At 33.3% G+C, this 21,776-nt stretch overlaps 1 protein-coding gene across 1 annotated transcript; it reads right to left on the minus strand.

The window, feature by feature from the left end:
• Positions 1-6,966: 6,966 nt before the first annotated feature.
• LOC139517545 (uncharacterized) lies at positions 6,967-21,122 on the minus strand. Its single transcript, XM_071308742.1, has 3 exons — positions 21,005-21,122; positions 8,862-9,026; positions 6,967-7,563 (listed from the first exon to the last, which is right to left on the minus strand). The coding sequence occupies exons 2-3, from the start codon at positions 9,023-9,025 to the stop codon at positions 7,026-7,028; spliced, it is 702 nt and encodes a 233-aa protein (XP_071164843.1). The 5' UTR covers position 9,026; positions 21,005-21,122; the 3' UTR covers positions 6,967-7,025.
• Positions 21,123-21,776: the final 654 nt, after the last annotated feature.

The raw sequence follows: 21,776 nt of genomic DNA on the forward strand, positions 1-21,776 counted from the left end.
AAAAAGACCTTTCATTGATCATGTCAGATAGGCGAGTGAGATTTAAAAAAAAACTCTTAGTTTAGGACTTTAATGCAACCACCTACACACACCGCTGTATTATTATATCATTCAAAAATTTATTATCCGTACTGTCTGTTTTACCCGGTCGTAAAGTGAATCAGGAAATAAGTCATCATGGGTTAATAATGTTAAATGTATGTTACTTAATTAGCCTAGGTTTTGGACATGTGTGGTATGCACAGAATGTTGTCTGCGAAGAAGCATTTATTATTTTATTCAAACAAAGGCTTATTGAACATTTTCTTCAAGAAAGAACTATGTCAGTTTTTGATTCATCATCAAAATGTACTATCTAGAAGTCCTAAATGTATTAGATTTTTAACTAAGTATAGACTGTGTTCACACAAATTAAATATTGAATATGGTAGATTCCTTAAAAAAGCAAGAAATGAAAGATTATGTATCTTATGTAACTAGGGTGACATCGAGGATGAGTTTCATTTTATTTTAAAATGTCCAAAATATGACAATATTAGAAAAATGTATATAAAAAGGTATTATTATACAAATGCATCTGTTTTTAAATTAGTTCAATTATTGTCAACAAAGAATGTATCGGAATTATCTAATTTAGAAAAATATCTGAAATACGCCACAGATATAAAATGTTCATGACAATCTTCTGAATGATTTATACTATGTAGTCTTGCCTCCGATTATATTTAAAATGTTCTGTTATGATATACATGTACATATTTATGATATACCTATAAGCTGTATTGCTTTTGGTTTGAAATAAACTATTAATGTATAATGACAAAGAAATCGTACGGTGCAATTTCCGTTAAACTATACGGGATCCTCAAATTTTGTGTTTCGTCAAAAAGGGGAATACTTAGAGAGTGTCATATATCTGTTGGGGTCACTAAAATTTCACAGCTTTTCACAAATTGGGTTTTTCTCATTGTTGAAGGCATTACGGTAGCCATTAATTACTTACATCCACTTCATTTGAACTTTGGTTTATAGTTGTCTCATTGGCAAACATACCTTATCTCCTTATTTTTATATACAAACATCTTTCGGAAAGATTGGTTTTCCATTATGAGATATTTATTGTAGAATACTGTGTAATATGTTTAGATTTATAATTTGACTGGTACAGAACATATTTAAAGCCTATATAATCTGTCATGTTTCATCAAAACTGCCCAAGACGTTTCTTAATTCTTGTCTGACAATGTTATCAAAATCTATGAGGATTTTTGGAATCATACAATCTTCCCCTTTTTTCGTTTGGACTTTTTTTTCTATTTCAAACTGTTCCGTTTGTTCTGAAGGTAAGGAAGCAATCATTGCAAGCAGCTGTAGTTTCATTTTGTTTTCGTCTTTGCAAAGTACTTCTTGTGTAGATATTAGGATTTTGGATAATTTTAACGGACTCGGATATTTGCCAATCTTAATAAAATCATTTATGATCAGTGCTATCAATGTTTATGTGCGACATGTTTTGAGAAATTGGATCTAATCCTATTATATTTCTCTTATTTCCTGGATAATTTCTGTTCTCGTTTTGTATATAAATAAGGCCGACCCGTTGTTTTTTCCGTTTGAATTGTTTTACACTAGTCATTTTTGGTCCCTTTATATCTTAATTTTCAGCGTTGAACCTATGATTACTTACTTTACTAGATTGTGTCTTTGATGGAGAGATGTCTTATTTGGTACTCATACCTCATTTTCTTATTTCTATATACAAAGTACGTTTAAGAAAACCAAAAAAGGCAACATGGCACCCACTATGATCCGGAGGATTTAAATGATTGAAGATATTGCACATAAGTCAATAGGACAACAGCCGAACGATAAAAATACCTCTTAGGTATATTGTGGGATAAAATTAGCAAAAGTTTTCAAAATATGTGAAGCCATTTACCGTCCCCGCTTTTTATAACATATTTTTTTCGGAACACTGAATATTATGTATGATGAACTTGTTAATCAGGTCCTGATAAAAAGTTTACACATCCAGTGCAGATAAGTCTGCGTCTGTCGTTACATCCATATTGCCGGGCAGCCTATAACGCCACAAAGGCAACATGCATGAAATTAAGTAGTGTTTCATTGCAATGTTCTTTGTGTTTTTCGAGTCAGCAATGTTTTTGGAATGGAATTATACAGGTTTGAATAGCTCAAATGATTTTATACTGGATAGTGGTCATTTCATTGGAAATTTCACTATTTCACTTCGTAAATATTAATGCACAGGTACAATGCAAAACAATGGACAAAACCTGTTCATCTACTTTTACAAGTCGAAAAAGAAAGTTCGATCGTGGAGCCAGTGAACAATTTTTTTTTTAATCTGAGCATGCAAATGGAAGAAAATGTTATAAATTTACATTGATCACATTCGCTTAACAAAAACATTTTATATGAGAGTCCAAGACCAGAGGCGGATTCAGGATTTCAGGTTAATTATCAAACTTAATTTTCGGCAATCGGAGCGAGGATAAAAATGTTTGGAGGTAAAATTATTGAATTATTCTTCTGAAGGGGGTGCAATGTAGATATCTCGAACTATTTTGTGGTAAAATTATCGAGAAATTAAAGTTTCAAGCTGAAACCGCCTAAATCCAGCCCTAACAACAATCTAAAATCACCATACTTAACAAGAAATCTGTGAGCTTCTATTCTTTGAGACTATCCCCATATATTTCCCATAAAACGGGACTGAAGACAATTAGGATAGAGACAGTCCTCAATCCGGAGTACACAAGCTGACCCTCCATATAAAAAAAATCTAGCGAATGTTATGTCAATGGTTGCTGGGAAAACTGGTGTTGGTTTCATATTAGTCAATCGAATATATTCGGGGGGGGGGGGGGGGGGGTGCAATAATCACATTATCGATTTGTATGCGTCCTAGTGGATCCTCCGAACCAAATATCAAGTGACTGACTGGACGAAGGGACGGACAGAGGTAAAACAATAGGCACTGGCTACGGTTACATGGAAATGTATCAATAATAAAAATATTATTGTTACATTGGAGTCTAATTGCCGGAATGCAAAGTTGGGTAAGGAACTGATAAATTACGAATGAAACAATAATTTTTGAGGCTACGGTTACATTGTGTTATTGTTACATGAAAAACAGCAATGTATGTACGCTAGAGTTAAACTTAAATCTTCTATAGTTTTATTGCTTAATTCTTTCATATGTACTAAATAATACTGGTAATAATGAAAAATAATAAATATTATTATTCAACAAATGGTGTGTAAATAGTTTATGTATTCATGGTTTTGATGTTCTTAACGATACTACTCCAGATTAGGAGTGCCCCAAAGGCAAAAACTATAGTGCAATGGTTTCACTTTTTAAGTATTTAACTGCACACATACTCTTATTACTGTCATTATACTTAAGCTTTTAGCAATGGATGAAGAAATTCCTATTACCAATTTTGTTTAGGGTGAAAAATTAAAAACTTGGGATGCGTTTGAAACGAAACTAAAACAATACCAAGACACAAACTTCACACAGCCAAGGATATGTATAGTAAGAAGCCTTCTTACTATACAAATCTTTGACACAGCTATACAAACGCAGTTCTAAAAAAAAATATACATCAAAAGCAAAGTTTGCTAACTGTGAACTTAAATACAAGGAACTTCTGTTTATACTGCAATCAGCTATTTTACTATACAGATAAAGCTATACGTATAAACGTTAGCTTTATACGTCAATGACCTCAACTCACCTATAAGCCCCGCCTACTTACAACGTCACGTCACAACCATGACAACGTGTAGTAACAATGGTCAAACTTTTATGAATTTAAACCTGTTATGTCTTCAAATTGGTAATTTATATACCATGTTTATCAAATGTTATTAATTGAATTCATTTTCCCTTTCTAATTCCTTAAATTGTCAATGCTTACCGCCTAGACTACGCTCATAGGGAAATACCCAAAATGGTACAACAAGGGGGAAATTTCTAACACTTTTTTTTAATAATATTTCTTTCATATTTTTATTATTTTTTATTTTTTTTTATCGATTTCAGTATAAAAACAATATACGTATAGTGTCTTGAAATATGAAATTTATTTGTATTCGGCACGAAACGGGAAAATGCTCGGTAGAACCTCGCATTTTCCCGTTTCTAAGCCTCATACAAATAAATTTCAAATTTCAAGACACTATACGTATATTGTCTAAATACATGTATCCATGGAGGACGTTAGTTAGTTCATCAAAGATCTTCAAAAATTTGTAGGACTTAAACATGCTTTAAAAACCACTTACTGGATACATTTGTAGAAACTGTCATTGTAAATAAAAAAATAAAGAAATTGTATTTATAACTGTATGTATTGTAAATATAAAATAAATGTCTTAAACTTTTATTATTAAGTACATATTAATAGTCCCATCGTACATTGCTGTTTTTCATGTAACAATAACGCAATGTAACCGTAGTCTCAATAGTTATTGTTACATTCGTAATTAGTCAGGTCCTTACACAACCATGCATTCCGGCAATTAGTCTCCAATGTAACCAGTGCCAATATAATATGTCCCTTTCCGCGAAAAACCTCCGAGTTATGATGGCAAGGTCTCCTACAAATCGAAAAAAACCAACAACAATCTCTTAACCCTCTTGCTGCCGACCGTTTTTCAAGGTTGCATTTCATATGCCGGAAAATACGACAGCTCAACGTCTGTGACGTAACATGCCAAACAACCACGTCATTCGATATATGACGTCACGACAAAATGACCACTACATTTGGGACCAATTGGAGAAAAACATGACCCTGTTTATTCTTCTGTATTTTAACTGAAAGAGATACAGCATTGATAAGAAGCTTGCATAAATTTATCCATGGACATATGTGTCCCTCCGGCACTGCCGGTTTGGACATATGTGTCCCTCCGGCAGCAAGAGGGTTAACACCCTTATAAACTTATGCACTAAGGGATTCATATTGCATACTAGTATATGAGTTTATAAAGCTGCAGCCAAAAATAGAAGCTGAAGATCATTCGAACATTTTATTTTGATTTTGTGTTTCTATGCAAACCAATCTACAATCAAGACACCAGCACTTGTTGTAAAATTATCTATATAGCAATATCAGGTAATATCTTATCTAAACCTTAAAAGAGACATGGTGCTGGTAGTTGTGACATAAAATATACAGAAACACCACAAAAAATAATTAACCCTTGTTTTGCACAACGTCAATGTGTCTAAGTCAATTGTATGATGGTTTCAATAATGTGAAATGAAACCGGTTAACTTAAGCATTACTTTAACACTCCATAACAAAAGCCCAGCCAAACTTGGTTAAGACGATAGAAATGTGAAGAGTTGACAGATAGACCGGCAGACCGACGGACGCAAAGTGAGAAAAGACAGATCACAATAGCTCACCTGACCAGCGATTTTTATTGTCCTTTTATGTTTAAGTGATGCACTTGTTTTGTGTGTAAAGAATTTTAAAGATTAATTGGTCTTTTAATTTTATTCAAATTCGTGTTTGGTTTTCTTCTTAAGTTTATATTTTTATTCTCTGATATTTCCCATTATCTTCTGAAATTATGTTTTGAAGATGAATGATTTAAAACATATTCATACCAAACATTTTAAATTTTACACTTGATTTATAAATACCATTGAAAGTACAACATCTAACAAAAGATAAAAATTGCCACCCGTTCTCAGATTGAGGTGGGTTATGTCTGTTATTTGATTTTGTAAGGTAAACAATAGAAATCCCTTAAATATCTTCTCATGACAAGAAAAAAAAATGGTGAAACTGAACTTCGGAAAACAAGAGAAGATTTCTAATCATATAAAACGCTCGTGATAGATTTTTAGAAAGTTCGAAAAGCAGTAAAATTTAAATTTCAGAACTTAAGAACTACAGAGTTTCAAGGAACCAAAACTTTATTTATGATTTTAGATATTGACTTTAAGAAGCTCATCTTTTTGCGTATAGATTGAAAAAATATTTTTTTACGAGTAATCGTTTTACATGTAGTTTCTTATTTTCATTAACATCAATAGAACAAATTTATAATTTAAACCAATCAAATCATGAATAAATGGAGTCAAAATAAAATAAGAAAGATCTGAGACATATTTTGAATGTCAAACTTTGTTGCATAAGAATATATCACCCATTTTGAACAGCACAGCATTTAATTTCATTCAAATGTGTACATCTAAATCTAATAATTTATTGATTTATGACCAATTAAATAACAAGTCTCATCATGTTCATATAAAGCAGAAATTATAACTATTTGAAAGAATTATCTTTTTTTTTGCTATTATTTCCTTGTTTATAGTTTTTAGCTGTATTAAATTAATTACTATGGATATAAGTTGTTGAATAAGAGGTAAAACAAATGTCTGTATTGAGCACCCTTAAGGATGTACTTAGGTGAGGTTTTGGACTTTGTGTCAAATGTTCGGACTCCTTGGTGTCTTTCCATACAATACAATGTAAAATATTTTGCCCCATAACACCCATTTATTTTTTCATATAAGATTTAATAGCTCATGAAAGGACATTTACCAAATTTTTAGAAGATTCTTGATTTTCTTTCTTTTGTTTCGGACCCAAATAATACCAATGCAAATCTAAGGTAAAAGTCTGAGTCAGCCTTTTCCCGCCATGTTTTAAATCTCAAAAATCTCGAAAAGGAGGTCCATGACCTATCAAAATTTTTAGATTATTTTTTCCTTAACAAATGCTCTACTTGCTTATAGTATCAATTTTAAATTCTTGATTTATTTATTTTCACCTAACCTCACCTAAGTACATCCTTAAATAGCATTTACAGGTAGATACAATAAGACATGTAAGAGTTTTTGTTTTGAGGTTTTCAGAGGAGCCCAAAAATGAAAATTATTTTTATAGGTCTAAGATATTCTAAACATTATAAAAGTAAACTGTTTATTGAAACAAATACATTAACAAACATTAACACTATACAATCTATTTTTTAAGATCAGTCACAAGTTCTCCCTCCTCTGGTGGACGATCAAAACTGTGACCAAAAACTCGTTCATATACATCCATCTCCTTCTCAGTTAAAAGTACACCAACTAAAAAATTAGAAAATAGTAACACACTTAATGTGGCTCCAAATGGAAATGTCGTTTTAATCATTTTGAACACCTGAGATCCTTGTGAGATACTAGGCACAGAATATGTATAATGATTTCTAGCATGTATAATGCATAATAACGATGATATAACTATAGGGTACAAGACACCTCCTACTATTTGTAAGGTTCCAGCACGTGTGCCTAAACATAAAGAACAAGAATTATAGCCTTTGAGAATTGGTTCAGTAACTAATTGACTATGTAAAGCATAGGGAACCACAGCTCCAATGAAACCTGTCATTCCATATGTATGTCCAAGGGATAAGTTTTTTAGGCTGAACACTTTACGGTAATGGTGATTGATAACTAGTGCAGACGCAAGTCCAGTTGATCCAGTAACAATATGGTTAAATGCTAATGGCCATCTGAAATGATAAAATTAACAAAATTAACATGTTGATTACTGATAACCTTTTTCTTACTTGAAAAATATATTTTGTTACTTCCTTTTACCAACTAAATGCTCTTTTGTAAGCTTGTCTCATACTGTACTATACCTTGGTAATAACTTTTTGTTTGTTTTATTAGTAGTGATGTGTATGTGAGATACCGCATAAAATACTAAGGAATAGAAATTATCAAATGATATAGAATTATTCACCTCTGCTCAGCCTGTAGGAATCACAGTTGTCATGTTGTTTTACCCATGCTTCATGTAGGAGAAGTGTATACTGAGATATCTCAATGCTTAGTTCAACAGGGTTGTATACACTGTAAAGTGCTTGTTCATGTGTTGTTAACTTTGTTTGTCCATCTGCACTTGGTATCCTCTTTAAAATGTTACCAGAGTTGAATAACATTTTCAAGAGGCCTATATGATATTTATGAAAGCAAATATCAAGACTAATGGGTGCAAGGCAACCCATAAATAGATGTGAATATCAGAGTTATTCTAGTTAATGACTACTATCACATCCTTTGAATATATTTTCGTTAGTTACACTATAAATCTACCAGTTTACATGTATATATTATTCAGCTTTTTTGCATTTTTTATTTAGTTTTAGTGGTATATTTTAAAACGAAATTGTCCTGTAAACTTTTTTTTCAACAGGTTGACAAGAATTTAATATATGTATTGTGATTGTCTGTACATTTATCTTTTACATCAACAAATCCTCCTGAATGGTTTACTACATTTCAAAAGAAATTCAGATATTATTTAGTACTCAAATAAGTTTTCAGTTTTTCCATATCAAATCATGGAATTCCAAGAATGTACAAATTGGGGCAGTCCCCTTGAATTAGCCTCTAACTGACAATGAAATTTCAGGACCTTTGCCAGTGTTCACCTCATATGCTATCTTAATTGTAAATTGTTTTCCATTGATGAAGATTCAGAAATTAATGTGTGCGATCATTATTGTGATTTTGGAAGAATCAATAAAAATAGGAGATAAATTATTGGGATTCCACAAAATTCTGCATACAAATAAAAGTATCTTATGTCAGAATGCAAGTAATGCAAGTTCTTATTATTGGGAGACTCACTTAGTTGCATTATCCACATTAATAATAACCTCTGAATATTATCTAAATTTACGATATCTATAAACCATGTACTTTGACAAACCAATGCAAAACTGGGACAGGAAACTTTACTTGTATATTATATGAGCTGCCTTAACCTATCATCTCATCTTATATTTCTAGACTTACGTACATTTGTAATTTGTTTTCATGCTTTTGAATTCTTCTTCTCATGACTGTTAGCAGTTCAATTTGTGAAATTGGAATGGCCCCCTTTGGAATATCTTCAAATGACACTGCTCTGTACAGCTGTCTAGGCTTACCAAGTGCCGTTCCTTTCAAATCCTCTGTCATCATTCTTCATAATAAAAATAAAAATTTGGATCAAGGATATACTGTATTTTTCCAGGGACATACTGTTTTGTTTTTTCATAACACAGAATGTAATAATTAATGAATTGTTGATTTGTTTAATGATAATTAAACAAGCCCCAAAAAAACTTTTTTTGTTAAAAAGATGTAACAATTGTAAGGTGGGTTTCAAAATTATTAAGAAAAGTTATATAATGAAAAAGGATATGGTATACCAATTATTGACACTAAAAATTCCATCATACATGACGTATAGTGATGTTTAGCTTATATCATGATCAATTATGGGTTTTGTCAAACTTTTTCATCTGTACAAACTATTGTAAGGTACTCAAAACCACCACCCAGGATCAATTTCAAGCCAAGTGATTTTGTTCCTAAATTATTATGCTGTGCTTGGACACACTGTCTATTTACTGACACTGAAAAGACTAAAAATGTATAACATCAATTAGTTGTATGAAGTTTAAGTCATTTTTTTATTATTCCATTAAAATGTTAAAAACAAGAATGTGTTCAAAGAACACGGATGCCCCACTTGCATTATCATTTTTCATGTTCAATGGACCCTGAAATTGGGTAAAAGGGTAAAAAAAATCTTCTTTGGCATTAAAATTAGAAAGATCATACCATAGGGAACAGGTGTACTAAGTTTCAAGTTGATTGGACTTCAACTTCATCAAAAACTACCGTGACTAAAAACTTTAACCTGAAACTCACACTTTCATTTTCTGTGTTCAGTGGACCGTGAAATTGGGGTCAAAAGTCTAATTTGGCTTTAAAATTAGAAAGATCATATTATAAGGAACATGTGTATGTTTCAAGTTTATTGGACTTCAGCTTCATCAAAAACTACTTTTACCAAAAACTTTAACCTGAAGCGGGACAGACGAAGGAAGGATGGACAAACGGATGCACAGACCAGAAAATGTAATGCCCGTCTACTATCGCAGTTAGGGCATAAAAATGTTCTAAAGAATTATGACACACTATATTGGATAGACACATAAATATTATTTTATCAGGCCCAAACCATTCAGTTACTCCAAGGACCTCCATGGATAAGGTTTAACCATGAATTCAATGGAAACTTTCCATTAGAACAAAAGTCTAACACAAGCCATCTACATTTTTTCATTCAACAATTATTTCAATGATGAATATGCAAATTCCTCAGAAATATATCACAAATTTATCATAAATCAGTCTTGGTATAATATAGGCTTTTTTTTTAGCATTGATAAATCTTGTAGGAAATTACAGGATTTAGACCATTTGTGCCATGCATTCCAGTTTTATTATGACGATATATATAATAGAAATCTGCTTGCAATTATCATTCTATCATCTACATGTATAGTAAGTAGATTTTCTTTTATTGACAATCATGAATTTGAAATGTACCCATGAGCAATTCTCAGATGAATACTTAAAATAAATTCAACTTGTTAAAAAATGCATAAATAAGACATTAGTTTTCTCGTTTGAATTGTTTTTTCATTAATTGTCATTTCAGGGCCTTTTATATAGCTATGTGGTATTGGGCTTTGCTCATTGTTGAAGGCCATATGGTAACCTATAGTTGTTAATTTCTGTGTCATTTTGGTCTCTTGTGGAGAGTTGTCTCATAGGCAATCATACCATAGTTCTTCTTTCATATCTTCTTTATTTTATATCAGGTAGTTTTGGCCACATTAACTGAAATACTATATGGCTCAGAAAACTACACTTAAAAATCTCAGCATTAACAGTCTAACCTTTGGCTCTGATCACCCATATTGGATATAACACGTCTTCTCATTGGCTGAAATTTTTTTGTCTGACATCTCAGACATAATTTAAGTCATAATATTGTAAATTCTAATGCAACAACGTTTGTAACGTTCATTTTGATTGGATAACGTCACTTTCTTACATGGCTATGGGACGTACGCGCAAGCGCAGAAGGCATATGACAGATTTTAAATTTTAAATACATGTTTTAACGTTGTTTTCTGTCAGTTTCATTAGAACGGAGATAACAATATTGTATTTTAAGCTCCGACGGCATCAATTTGGGATTTGATGGTCGCAAATACCCGTTTACTGTCTCCGCTAACGCGTCGCCAGTAAACTTTATTTGCGACCATCAAATCCCCAATTGATGCCGTCGGAGCTTAAAAATACAATACAGTTATCTCCTAATGTTAGCGTCTGCGACGTCATCAATGTTTTTTTTCATGAGTATTTTTAGAATTAAAATAGACAAGAAATGACAGTAATATTTTTTCTGCTTAGAAAGAAATAATCTCCAAAATGTGGGTCACTTTTAAATAACCTGTGACCTTGTGAGAATCTCAAATTAACACATTAACCAAAACATGATTAAAGTTTATTCAACACAAAAAAAATGTTGTCCCAATCTGAGCCTTCACGCTTAACTTTTGATTTCATAAGCCAGAAGCTCAATTTATTTACCATTTTAGTTTGGTTCTGTCGGCTTGTAGAGAAGAATTTCACAAGCCTGAAAGCACAAGCAATGGCCGTAAGACTTGTGGTTAAGCGTGGAGACTGAGTGAATCTCACTTTAATATTTTCTGGGAACAGAATATCTAACAGGAAATGAATCTGATACTTTAGTATAAAATTCAGTATACTAAAGTTAAAAAGTGAACAAGGCCAACTCCATAATTTCAGTTCTTAGAAGAACATTTAAATACTTGGGAATTGAGACATTCATGCCATTAGGGAGCTACCATTTGATTTTTATGGGGGGCTAGGATGAAATTTGAAAAAAATAGGCAGGACAGGAGTTTTGAGTAAAAAAACTAGAGGCTCTCAAGAGCCTGTATCGCTCACCTGATTCTACTTGGGTTTTTGAAATCATATAAAAAAATATAAAATTTGGGTAAAAGTGACAACACAACCTCATTTATAAGGAAAGGAACATGTTTAATTTCATTCAAAAGTCCCCCACTGGCGGCCATCTTGGATGATGGATCGGCTACAAAGTAACAACACTTGGTCAGCACCTCATAAGGAACATTCATGCCATGTTTGGTTTTATTCCATTCAGTGGTTCTCTAAAAGAAGTCATTTGTATGCATTTCCCATAGGGTCCTATGTTAAACTAAGTCCCCTGCTGGCGGCCATCTTGGATGATGGATCGGCTACAAAGTAACAACACTTGGTCAGCACCTCATAAGGAACATTCATGCAATGTTAGGTTTTATTCCATTCAGTGGTTCTCTAAAAGAAGTCATTTATATGCATTTCCCATAGGGTCCTATTTTAAACTAAGTCCCCCGCTGGCGGCAATCTTGGATAATGGATCGGCTACAAAGTAACAACACTTGGTCAGCACCACATTAGGAACATTCATGCCATGTTTGATTTCATTCCATTCAGTGGTTCTCTAAAAGAAGTCATTTGTATGCATTTCCCATAGGGTCCTATGTAAAACTAAGTCCCACGCTGGCGGCCATCTTGGATGATGGATCGGCTACAAAGTAACAACACTTGGTCAGCACCACATAAGGAACATTCATGCCATGTTTGGTTTCATTCCATTCAGTGGTTCACTAGAAGAAGTGATTTGTATGCATTTCCAATAGGGTCCTATGTTAAACTAAGTCCCCCGCTGGCGGCCATCTTGGATAATGGATCAGCTACAAAGTAACAACACTTGGTCAGCACTCCATAAGGAACATTCATGCTATGTTTGGTTTAATTCCATTTAGTGGTTCTCTAGAAGAAGTCATTTGTATGCATTTCCCATAGGGTCCTATGTTAAACTAAGTCCCCGCTGGCGGCCATCTTGGATGATGGATCGGCTACAAAGTAACAACACTTGGTCAGCACCCCATAAGGAACATTCATGCTATGTTTGGTTTTATTCCATTCAGTGGTTCTCTAAAAGAAGTCATTTGTATGCATTTCCCATAGGGTCCTATGTTAAACTAAGTCCCCGGCTGGCGGCCATCTTGGATGATGGATCAGCAACAAAGTAACAACACTTGGTCAGCACCTCATAAGGAACATTCATGCCATGTTTGGTTTCATTCCATTCAGTGGTTCTCTAAAAGAAGTCATTTGTATGCATTTCCCATAGGGTCCTATGTTAAACTAAGTCCCCCGCTGGCGGCCATCTTGGATGATGGATCGGCTACAAAGTAACAACACTTGGTCAGCACCCCATAAGGAACATTCATGCTATGTTTGGTTTTATTCCATTCAGTGGTTCTCTAAAAGAAGTCATTTGTATGCATTTCCCATAGGGTCCTATGTTAAACTAAGTCCCCGGCTGGCGGCCATCTTGGATGATGGATCGGCTACAAAGTAACAACACTTGGTCAGCACCACATAAGGAACATTCATGCCATGTTTGGTTTCATTCCATTCAGTGGTTCACTAGAAGAAGTCATTTGTATGCATTTCCAATAGGGTCCTATGTTAAACTAAGTCCCCGCTGGCGGCCATCTTGGATAATGGATCGGCTACAAAGTAACAACAATTGGTCAGCACTCCATAAGGAACATTCATGCAATGTTTGGTTTCATTCCATTTAGTGGTTCTCTAGAAGAAGTTATTTGTATGCATTTCCCATAGGGTCCTATGTTAAACTAAGTCCCCCGCTGGCGGCCATCTTGGATGATGGATCAGCTACAAAGTAACAACACTTGGTCAGCACCCCATAAGGATAATTCATGCTATGTTTGGTTTTATTCCATTCAGTGGTTCTCTAAAAGAAGTCATTTGTATGCATTTCCCATAGCGTCATATGTTAAACTAAGTCCCCCGCTGGCGGCCATCTTGGATGATGGATCGGCTACAAAGTAACAACACTTGGTCAGCACCTCATAAGGAACATTCATGCCATGTTTGGTTCCATTCCATTCAGTGGTTCTCTAGAAGAAGTTCAAAATGTAAATTGTTAACGACGACGACGACGACGGACGACGGACGCCAAGTGGTGAGAAAAGCTCACTTGGCCCTTCAGGCCAGGTGAGCTAAAAAGGCAGGATGAGACACTTTGCCAAAAAAAAAGGCAGGATGACAATTTAGGTAAAAAAAGTCAGGATAAACTAATAAAAAAAAGGCAGGACCGAATAGAGTGAAAAATAAAAAGGCAGGACAGAGATTACAACTAAAAAAAAATGCAGGACAAAACTTTTCATCCTAGCCCCCCCCCCCCCCCCCCCATAAAAATCAAATGGTAGCTCCCTTATACAAAACCATGGTCAGAACCCACCTAGACTATGTCAGCTCAGTCTGGTCCCCATACAAGAAAAAAAGATATCCACAAAATAGAAGGTGTCCAAAGAAGGGTAACAAAACAATTACCAGGTATCAAAGACATGAGCTACCCAGACACTTAAAAAACTAGACTTACCAACATTTTCTTAAAAGAGAATAAGAGGGGATATGAATGAAATCTTCAAAACAATGAATGGATACTACGACAAAGAAGTAAGTTCATTTTTAAGAAAGGCAGACAATTCTCAACAAAGATATAGTAGCAGGACCAACAGTAATAAAGTCATTCATCAAAGATTCCAATCCAATATCCCTAAACACTCTTTCTCTGTTAGAATTGCTAAAACCTGGAACAAACTACCAGATAAAATAACAAAGTCACCATCCATAAATGCCTTTAAATCAAAGAGCTGATAGCTCTGAGGTGGAAGAAGGTGAATAAAAGGTTACTTGAATTACCATAAAGCAGCCCCACTAACCCAGCCTGCTTTGTTCCAATATCGTTATGACGTAAAAAAAAAAAATTGAAACAAGAATGTGTAATAAGTACATGGATTTCCCATCTGTACAATCATTTTCTATGTTCAGTGGACTGTGAAAATTAGGTAAAATCTTTAATTTGGCTGTAAAATTAGAAAGATCATATCATAAGAAACACATGTGTACTAAATTTCAAGTTGATTGGATTTCAACTTCATCAACAACTACCTCTACCATAAACTTTAACCTGAAGCAGGACGGACAGACAGACCAAAAAACATTATGCCCATAAATGAGGCATAAAAATAGTAAGACTTGCTACATACCCGCCAACTTTTGAAAGTTCCCATGGGGGTTTTTAGTGCACGACAACAATTTTAAAGGTTACAATTTTTAGGGAAGTATTTTGCACAATCTGGATTGTCTAGAAAAAGTGTCATATTTGTATGATGAAATTACATGCCTTTTTCTTAAGTCTGTTTGCATGATTCTAGTTATTGAAGCGGTAGAAAAGATGAACATGTAGCTAGCAGACCAGGGTTTATTTTCTTGTGTAAGAATATTAGATGCTTGTTAAATTTTCAATTTTGAATTATGAACAAAGATGGACCTTTAACAGGTTGGGAACATCCCTCCAAATGAGACGTAATCCTCATTGGAAGAACATTACAACCCACTGTTAAAAAATGACCCCTTTATATTCATATTATTTGATGGATTTCCGCAAGAATTATGAATCTATCAAGTATAAAATGTTTGTTGGTCTTTGTGAAAAAATGAAAAGTAAATTGTTCTTTAAATAATTTAATAAATTGAATACAAAAATAAAATATGTTACAACAAGTATTATGTCAATAAATTAGTGAAAAAAATACTATTCATTATCTTTATGGTAGTACTTGGTAGTACTGCATCATTGAATTTTGTCAATCAGCCATGCTTTTATCCTAAAAGATGTGTAAGAACGATTGCAGATGAACAGTCCCATTTTACAACTAGATGAAAACAAAACAAGTTCAAAATCTAGCATGTTAGAATAATCTTCAGAGAAAATGTTTTTGATTGGCTTATTAATTGATCATGAGAAACACAGAATTTGATTGGCTGAACACGATTGTCTAAACTTGGGATCTCAACAGGGGCGGATGCAGGAATTTTCGAAAGGGGGGGTGCTAACCCAGGGCAAAGGGGGGTGCAAAGGGGTGCAAAACATATGTCCCGATACAAATACATTGATCGGCAAAAATAAAGGGGGGGGGGGGTTCCCCGGAACCCCCTCCCCCCTGGATCCGCCACTGCTCAATAAGGAACAGATGATTTTCACTAAATCGTGTTTTACAGTTTTGAACGATACCCTTAATATCAATATTTTTTAATAAATGCAAGGAAGTATTATAAAACGTCCTTGATAAGAGTAAAGAGAATGAACACAGGGCCAACGTACTAAATGGGCGAAAGAACTCAGAACAAACAGACCAAGGGTGAACATGTAAACAGGGCGAGATGTCCTGATACCAAATTCAGGCATGGGTACTACAAATATCTACAGTAAAAACATGGGTTACAAGTAAACAAATAACGTTCATGTAGTTGAGATGAAATCTATAAATAATTTACATCAAAGGGTACATACTTACGATAGTGATTGTTTTTCAATTCTAATTTACAAATAAAATGATTCAGATGCTTAATCATGTGTAAAAATCGGTGTCAGGAATCAGTTGTTATGAAATTGTAATACAGAGAAACGAATGCGGCATACGGAGGCTCAATGAATTTAAAGTCGGCACCATTGGCCTTCAGAAGACTTGAAGTCTTCTTCCACCAAAAACGATTAGACAAATATTGGTCAGACGAAGAGATATATTATAATGACTACAGAGCAGAGATATCCAGAAGTCATGGACAAAACAGTAATAGAAAAACATTAAATTACAGGTCTGGTGAAGAGGAACCTTGAGGGATCCACCATTTTTTTACTACCCTGTTTGCATTCTGTAACTGTCTGTGATTTAATGAATGGGATTATAACAAAATTGAAGTGACAGATTACAAGTTGGATACACTGGCATCACTTTAAAACTTAGTTTGAATGACATTTTATTGATATTTAATTATCAGAAATTATAAGGATATTAGCCAGTCCATTTTTAAACACATGTCCCTTTCCGTATTGTTTCTTTCTTTACCATGATCTGATGATAAAATCGGCTACAATTATAGGTATATCCAGTCCCATTATATATTTTCATGATATTGTTGAAACAATGAAAAAAAAATTATAATACACTTACCAAAATCAATTGCAAAATTATTAAACACAAAACTGATAAAAAATATGTAACATGTAGGGTGCAAAAGTGAAAAGGGTCGAATGTGAATGGTCGCAAAGTGTTTTTTGGGTTTTCGGAGAACAGACCCAGATTCAGTTCTTTAGTGACACTGTGTGCATCACTTTTTTGAGGTATCAGGTCCGTTCTCGCCCAATATACTTTCGCACCCTACACGTTCGCACCTCGCACGTTCGCACCCAAGGTCCGTTCGCACTCTACACGTTCGCGCCCAATTTTAATTCAAATTCCAGTTGAATAATTGGAAAATCATCATTGTTGTTTTTAAAGGGAAATTCCGCGATTTTTTACTTATCATCTAATTATGTTCATCTTAACATAAAAAACACATTTGCAAAGTTTTAAATTTATATTCCTTCTAATAACGGAGAAAATCAAGTATTTGTAACTTTTTTGGTTGAATTCTCGAGTGGGTCGTGACGTATTAGCCCGATTTATTGAATTCTGGGAAAAAATAAAAATCTGTTTAACTCTTATAGCTTATCGACAATATACGTAATTAAAAGCGCACAGCTGACGAATGGTCGAAGTTATTAACCACAATATAAGAATGAACGAAAATGAATATGCATATACCGTTTTGTATTGATTGAATTAAACTCCTATAAAATTATCTCTAGTAAATGTTTTTGAATAAATTTAATTAATTATAGTTGAGATTTTTTTCATAAAATATTTATTGAACATTTTTACTGATATTGAAATGAAAATATTTCAGTTCTATTTACCGTTATTGTTTTGATAATCATTTCAATGCAACTAATGTGTGAGCAGAGTGTGTATATTATTTTGTAAAGGTCACTGTATATTTCTCGGCTTAAGGTCAATTCGTTTACCTTGTAGCTATTTAGCCGCAAGTGTGAGTTCAAGCGTACACAGGTATAAATGTTGTTATTTGGCAAGGATAAACAGAAAGGATTAGAAAGAGTATGCTGTCACGATGTTAATACACTAAGATTTAATACACAATGAGAATAAAGATACAATAATTAAATTGTGTAAATTAATTGAAAATAAAATTCAGATTCGTAATTCCGAAAGTGTATAAAAATAAAAGGAAACAATTTTTGATTACTTTCTTATCGGCAATTGGCGTAAAGATTCAAATATGAAGCAAAAAATAGTAGTTTTAATCTTTTATAAAAACTAAATGCAATGTTACCCAATTTGATATACCATTGTACATCTGTTTGATATCATTGACTTTACCGGAATTTCTTAACTTGTATTAAAATCTGGCTGTGTTTAAATGCTAATAAAACTATTGCAATTTTAAAGTTTTTAATTGACAAAAAAATACAACATACAACATGCATGATTTTTTTTTAGTTTCTTTTTAACATTTTATTCTTACATAATTAAACTAAATTTGACAATCATTTACACGAACTATTTGTGAAAAGAATATGAATTATCTAAGCTAAGGCATTATTTCTTTTGAGGATTTTTGACGATTTTTTCTTAAACTCTATGATAATATTTGTGCAATGTTGAACATGATAGCCGTCATTAATCCAAATAAGTAATACAGTAGTTGTAATAAAAGTTATATTTTAGTCATGCATAACTGATATTGACGAATTTATAATAGTTCGTCCATACATCGTTGTTCTTGAAAAAATCATTATTAGTATACATGTAAGTTTCCTGACGTATAAGAGCCATTGAGGATGTGCTCCAGAGAAATCAGACTAGTGGCGTTTCGTTCGTTTGTTTGTTGGGAAAGGAGAGGAAATGCAACTGCTTGTACAGATAAACGACAGAATTACCATACAAGCATTTATAGTCAACACAATCAGAAAGAGTTCCCATCGATTCAATGAACCAAAGCAAAAGTTATACATCGACCTGTATTTAAATCAAATTGGTTCTCTTCTTCTTCTGGTATACAATAGTCTATCGACATTCGATGATTACATACTGTTGGCATACATGTACGTGGACTAGTCTATTTACAACACTTTTACCCCTATGTATTCAAAATATATGTTTTTTTCTTATGTTCAATGTATACATGTATATATTTTAAATTGCGCTATAGTTCCGTAACTTTCTATCCAGTCGTATAAACGAATCGTCGGCAAGTGCGTACATTTTTTTAAATCAATATTTCTGGTCTGTTCCAATCTGTCCTTCACTATTGACAATGACTTTATATTAAATTTTCCCAAATTCACCCTTGGAAAAAATATTTAAATAGATTTCTTATTTTTTGGGTATTATTTATATGTTTATGAATTATATTCTTTACACCAGAAATGTTATTTATAAACAAGCGTATGAGTTTAGTAATGACAAGTAAGACAGAGTTGTATATTATTCATCTGATAGTTCAAAATGGAAAGTTATAAGTTATAAGTTATCAGCCATGTACACTGATCAATACCTGCAGAAGTGAAACGATGCATGAACTTGCAAGCCCGACAGGAAATCGCTTGAATACCTGGACGTGTCACCTCACACCCCTCACAATACCTTTGGAAGTAATACCTTTAGCCATGCTGGTGATCAGATGAGGGAAGATCAAAATATATTTGTTTATTACTTTAAAGAATTATGAACAAATTAGATTTTCGAAAACAATTTTCACGGAACACTTATTTATGATTTCAACTTTGACTTTTCACCTAATTCCAATATCAACAGTTTAAAAACAACAGACCATGGTAATTTCAAAAAAAGGAAGAATATTTTTCGTATCAAGTTAGTTAGTCGGATAAAACAACTGACGATTGACAAGATATCGACACGCAATTACGACTACATCGGTTACTGTAGTTTTGTTTCTTTGTGGTTTATAGACATATCGTTTTTATTAATCGGGAAAGAAGACAAAATGGCGGATCGCAGAGAATTGATACTCTAAATTTAAAATCGATAGTGATCGCTTATCTAGCGGAATAAAACTTTAATATCTATGAATTTGAGCATTTTTACACAGAATGAACATAATATCAATTTTTGATTTTTTTGCGAAGTTTCCCTTTAATTGCTTTCTTGTAAATACTGAATGTATTTATAGCTTGGTATGAGTAAAAGATTAAAGATTATAAATGAAAAACACAAAAGATAATTGTTTTTAACAGCTTGGTCCCTTTGATCTGAAACAATGAAACAATAAAATATAGCAATACACTATTATAACCAAAACATGATAAAATTTATTCAAGACTAAAAAAAAAACATAGTCAGAATCTCACTTCATTTTGAAACAAGTCAATGAAACTAAGTTATAGTAATACACTAACAAAAACATGATAAAGAGTTATTCAACACAAAATAAAACGTTGACAGAATCCCACTTTATTTAGAAAGAAATATTATTTTTTTAACAAATTACACTATCCAAAACTTGATTAAGATTTATTCAACACAAAAAAATGCTTTATCACTTTATTTTGAGACAATGAAAACAATAATACTTATAAGAATACTACTTGATTACAAAGTTAAAATTGGGCGCGTACATGTAGGGTGTGAACGGACTTTGGGTGCTAACATGTAGAGTGCGAAAGTGAAAGGGGGCGAACATGAGTGAGTGCGAACGTGAATGGGAGCGAACGGACCCGGATTACTTTTTTGAAGTTATTTCTTCATAGACAGAAAAATATTACAGTAACTTCTTACGGAAAGGAAGTTTTAACCTGTAAATGCTGTGGACAGAGGCGGATTTAGGGGGGGGGGGGGGGGGGGGCAGGGACCGCCACTTATGAACACTTCTAGATCCGCCACTGGTGGATTACAATGATTCGATATAAATGGACTACGGATTTAGACCCTTTTTGGACGAGGATGCATGTTTCTGTGACTAACCTGAAGACAAGCCCATGTGGCTGAAGGTTTAAAAGGCTGACAGCTATATAAGTCTAACAAATCTTTAGTTTTATATTATTTTTACCTATAAAACAGAGGAACTTTGTTGTATATTCAAAGTATGACCTTTACAACCTTTTAAGTTTCATGCTTCTATGTGTTTGAAGAAAACTCCCGAGGATTTCCCCATGTGTTTAGTACTACTGCAAGTTACCAAATAATTTTAAGAAAAGCTAAAGCACTGTAACGTACGTGTAACTGTGAACACGTACGTTACAGTGCTTTAGCTTTTCTTAAAATTATAAACTTTAAACAACAATAATGTTCAGCAAAGTAAGATCTACAAATAATTCAACATGACCAAAATGATCAGTTGACCCCTTAAGGAGTAATTGCCCTTTAAAGTCAATTCAGTTTTAACGATTTTTTCTTAATTTTTGTAATCTTTTGCAAAAATCTTCTCCTCTGAAGCTACTAAGACAAATTTAACCAAACTTGTCCACAATTCTCATCACTTTGCGTCCGTCGTACATAGGGTAAAATGCTGTTTTTGGCTCATATCTCTGAAACCAAAGCATTAAGAGAAAATCTGCTGTGAATCATATTGTACATTAGGTCAAGATATATCTACCCTGAAATTTTCAGACCAATCGGGCAACTTGTTGTTGGGCTGCTGCCACTGAATTGGTAATTTTAAGAAAATTATTGCAGCTTTTGGTTATCATCTGGAATATTATTATAGATAGAGATAAACTGTAAATAGCAATAATTTACAGAAAAGTAAGAGCTACATGTACAAATAAGTCAACTTGACCAAAGTGGTCAATTTACCCTTTATGGAGTTATTGCCCTTTATA

This window comes from Mytilus edulis, chromosome 3 (genome assembly GCF_963676685.1).
Source record: "Mytilus edulis chromosome 3, xbMytEdul2.2, whole genome shotgun sequence".
NCBI classification, from domain to species: Eukaryota; Metazoa; Mollusca; class Bivalvia; order Mytilida; family Mytilidae; genus Mytilus; species Mytilus edulis.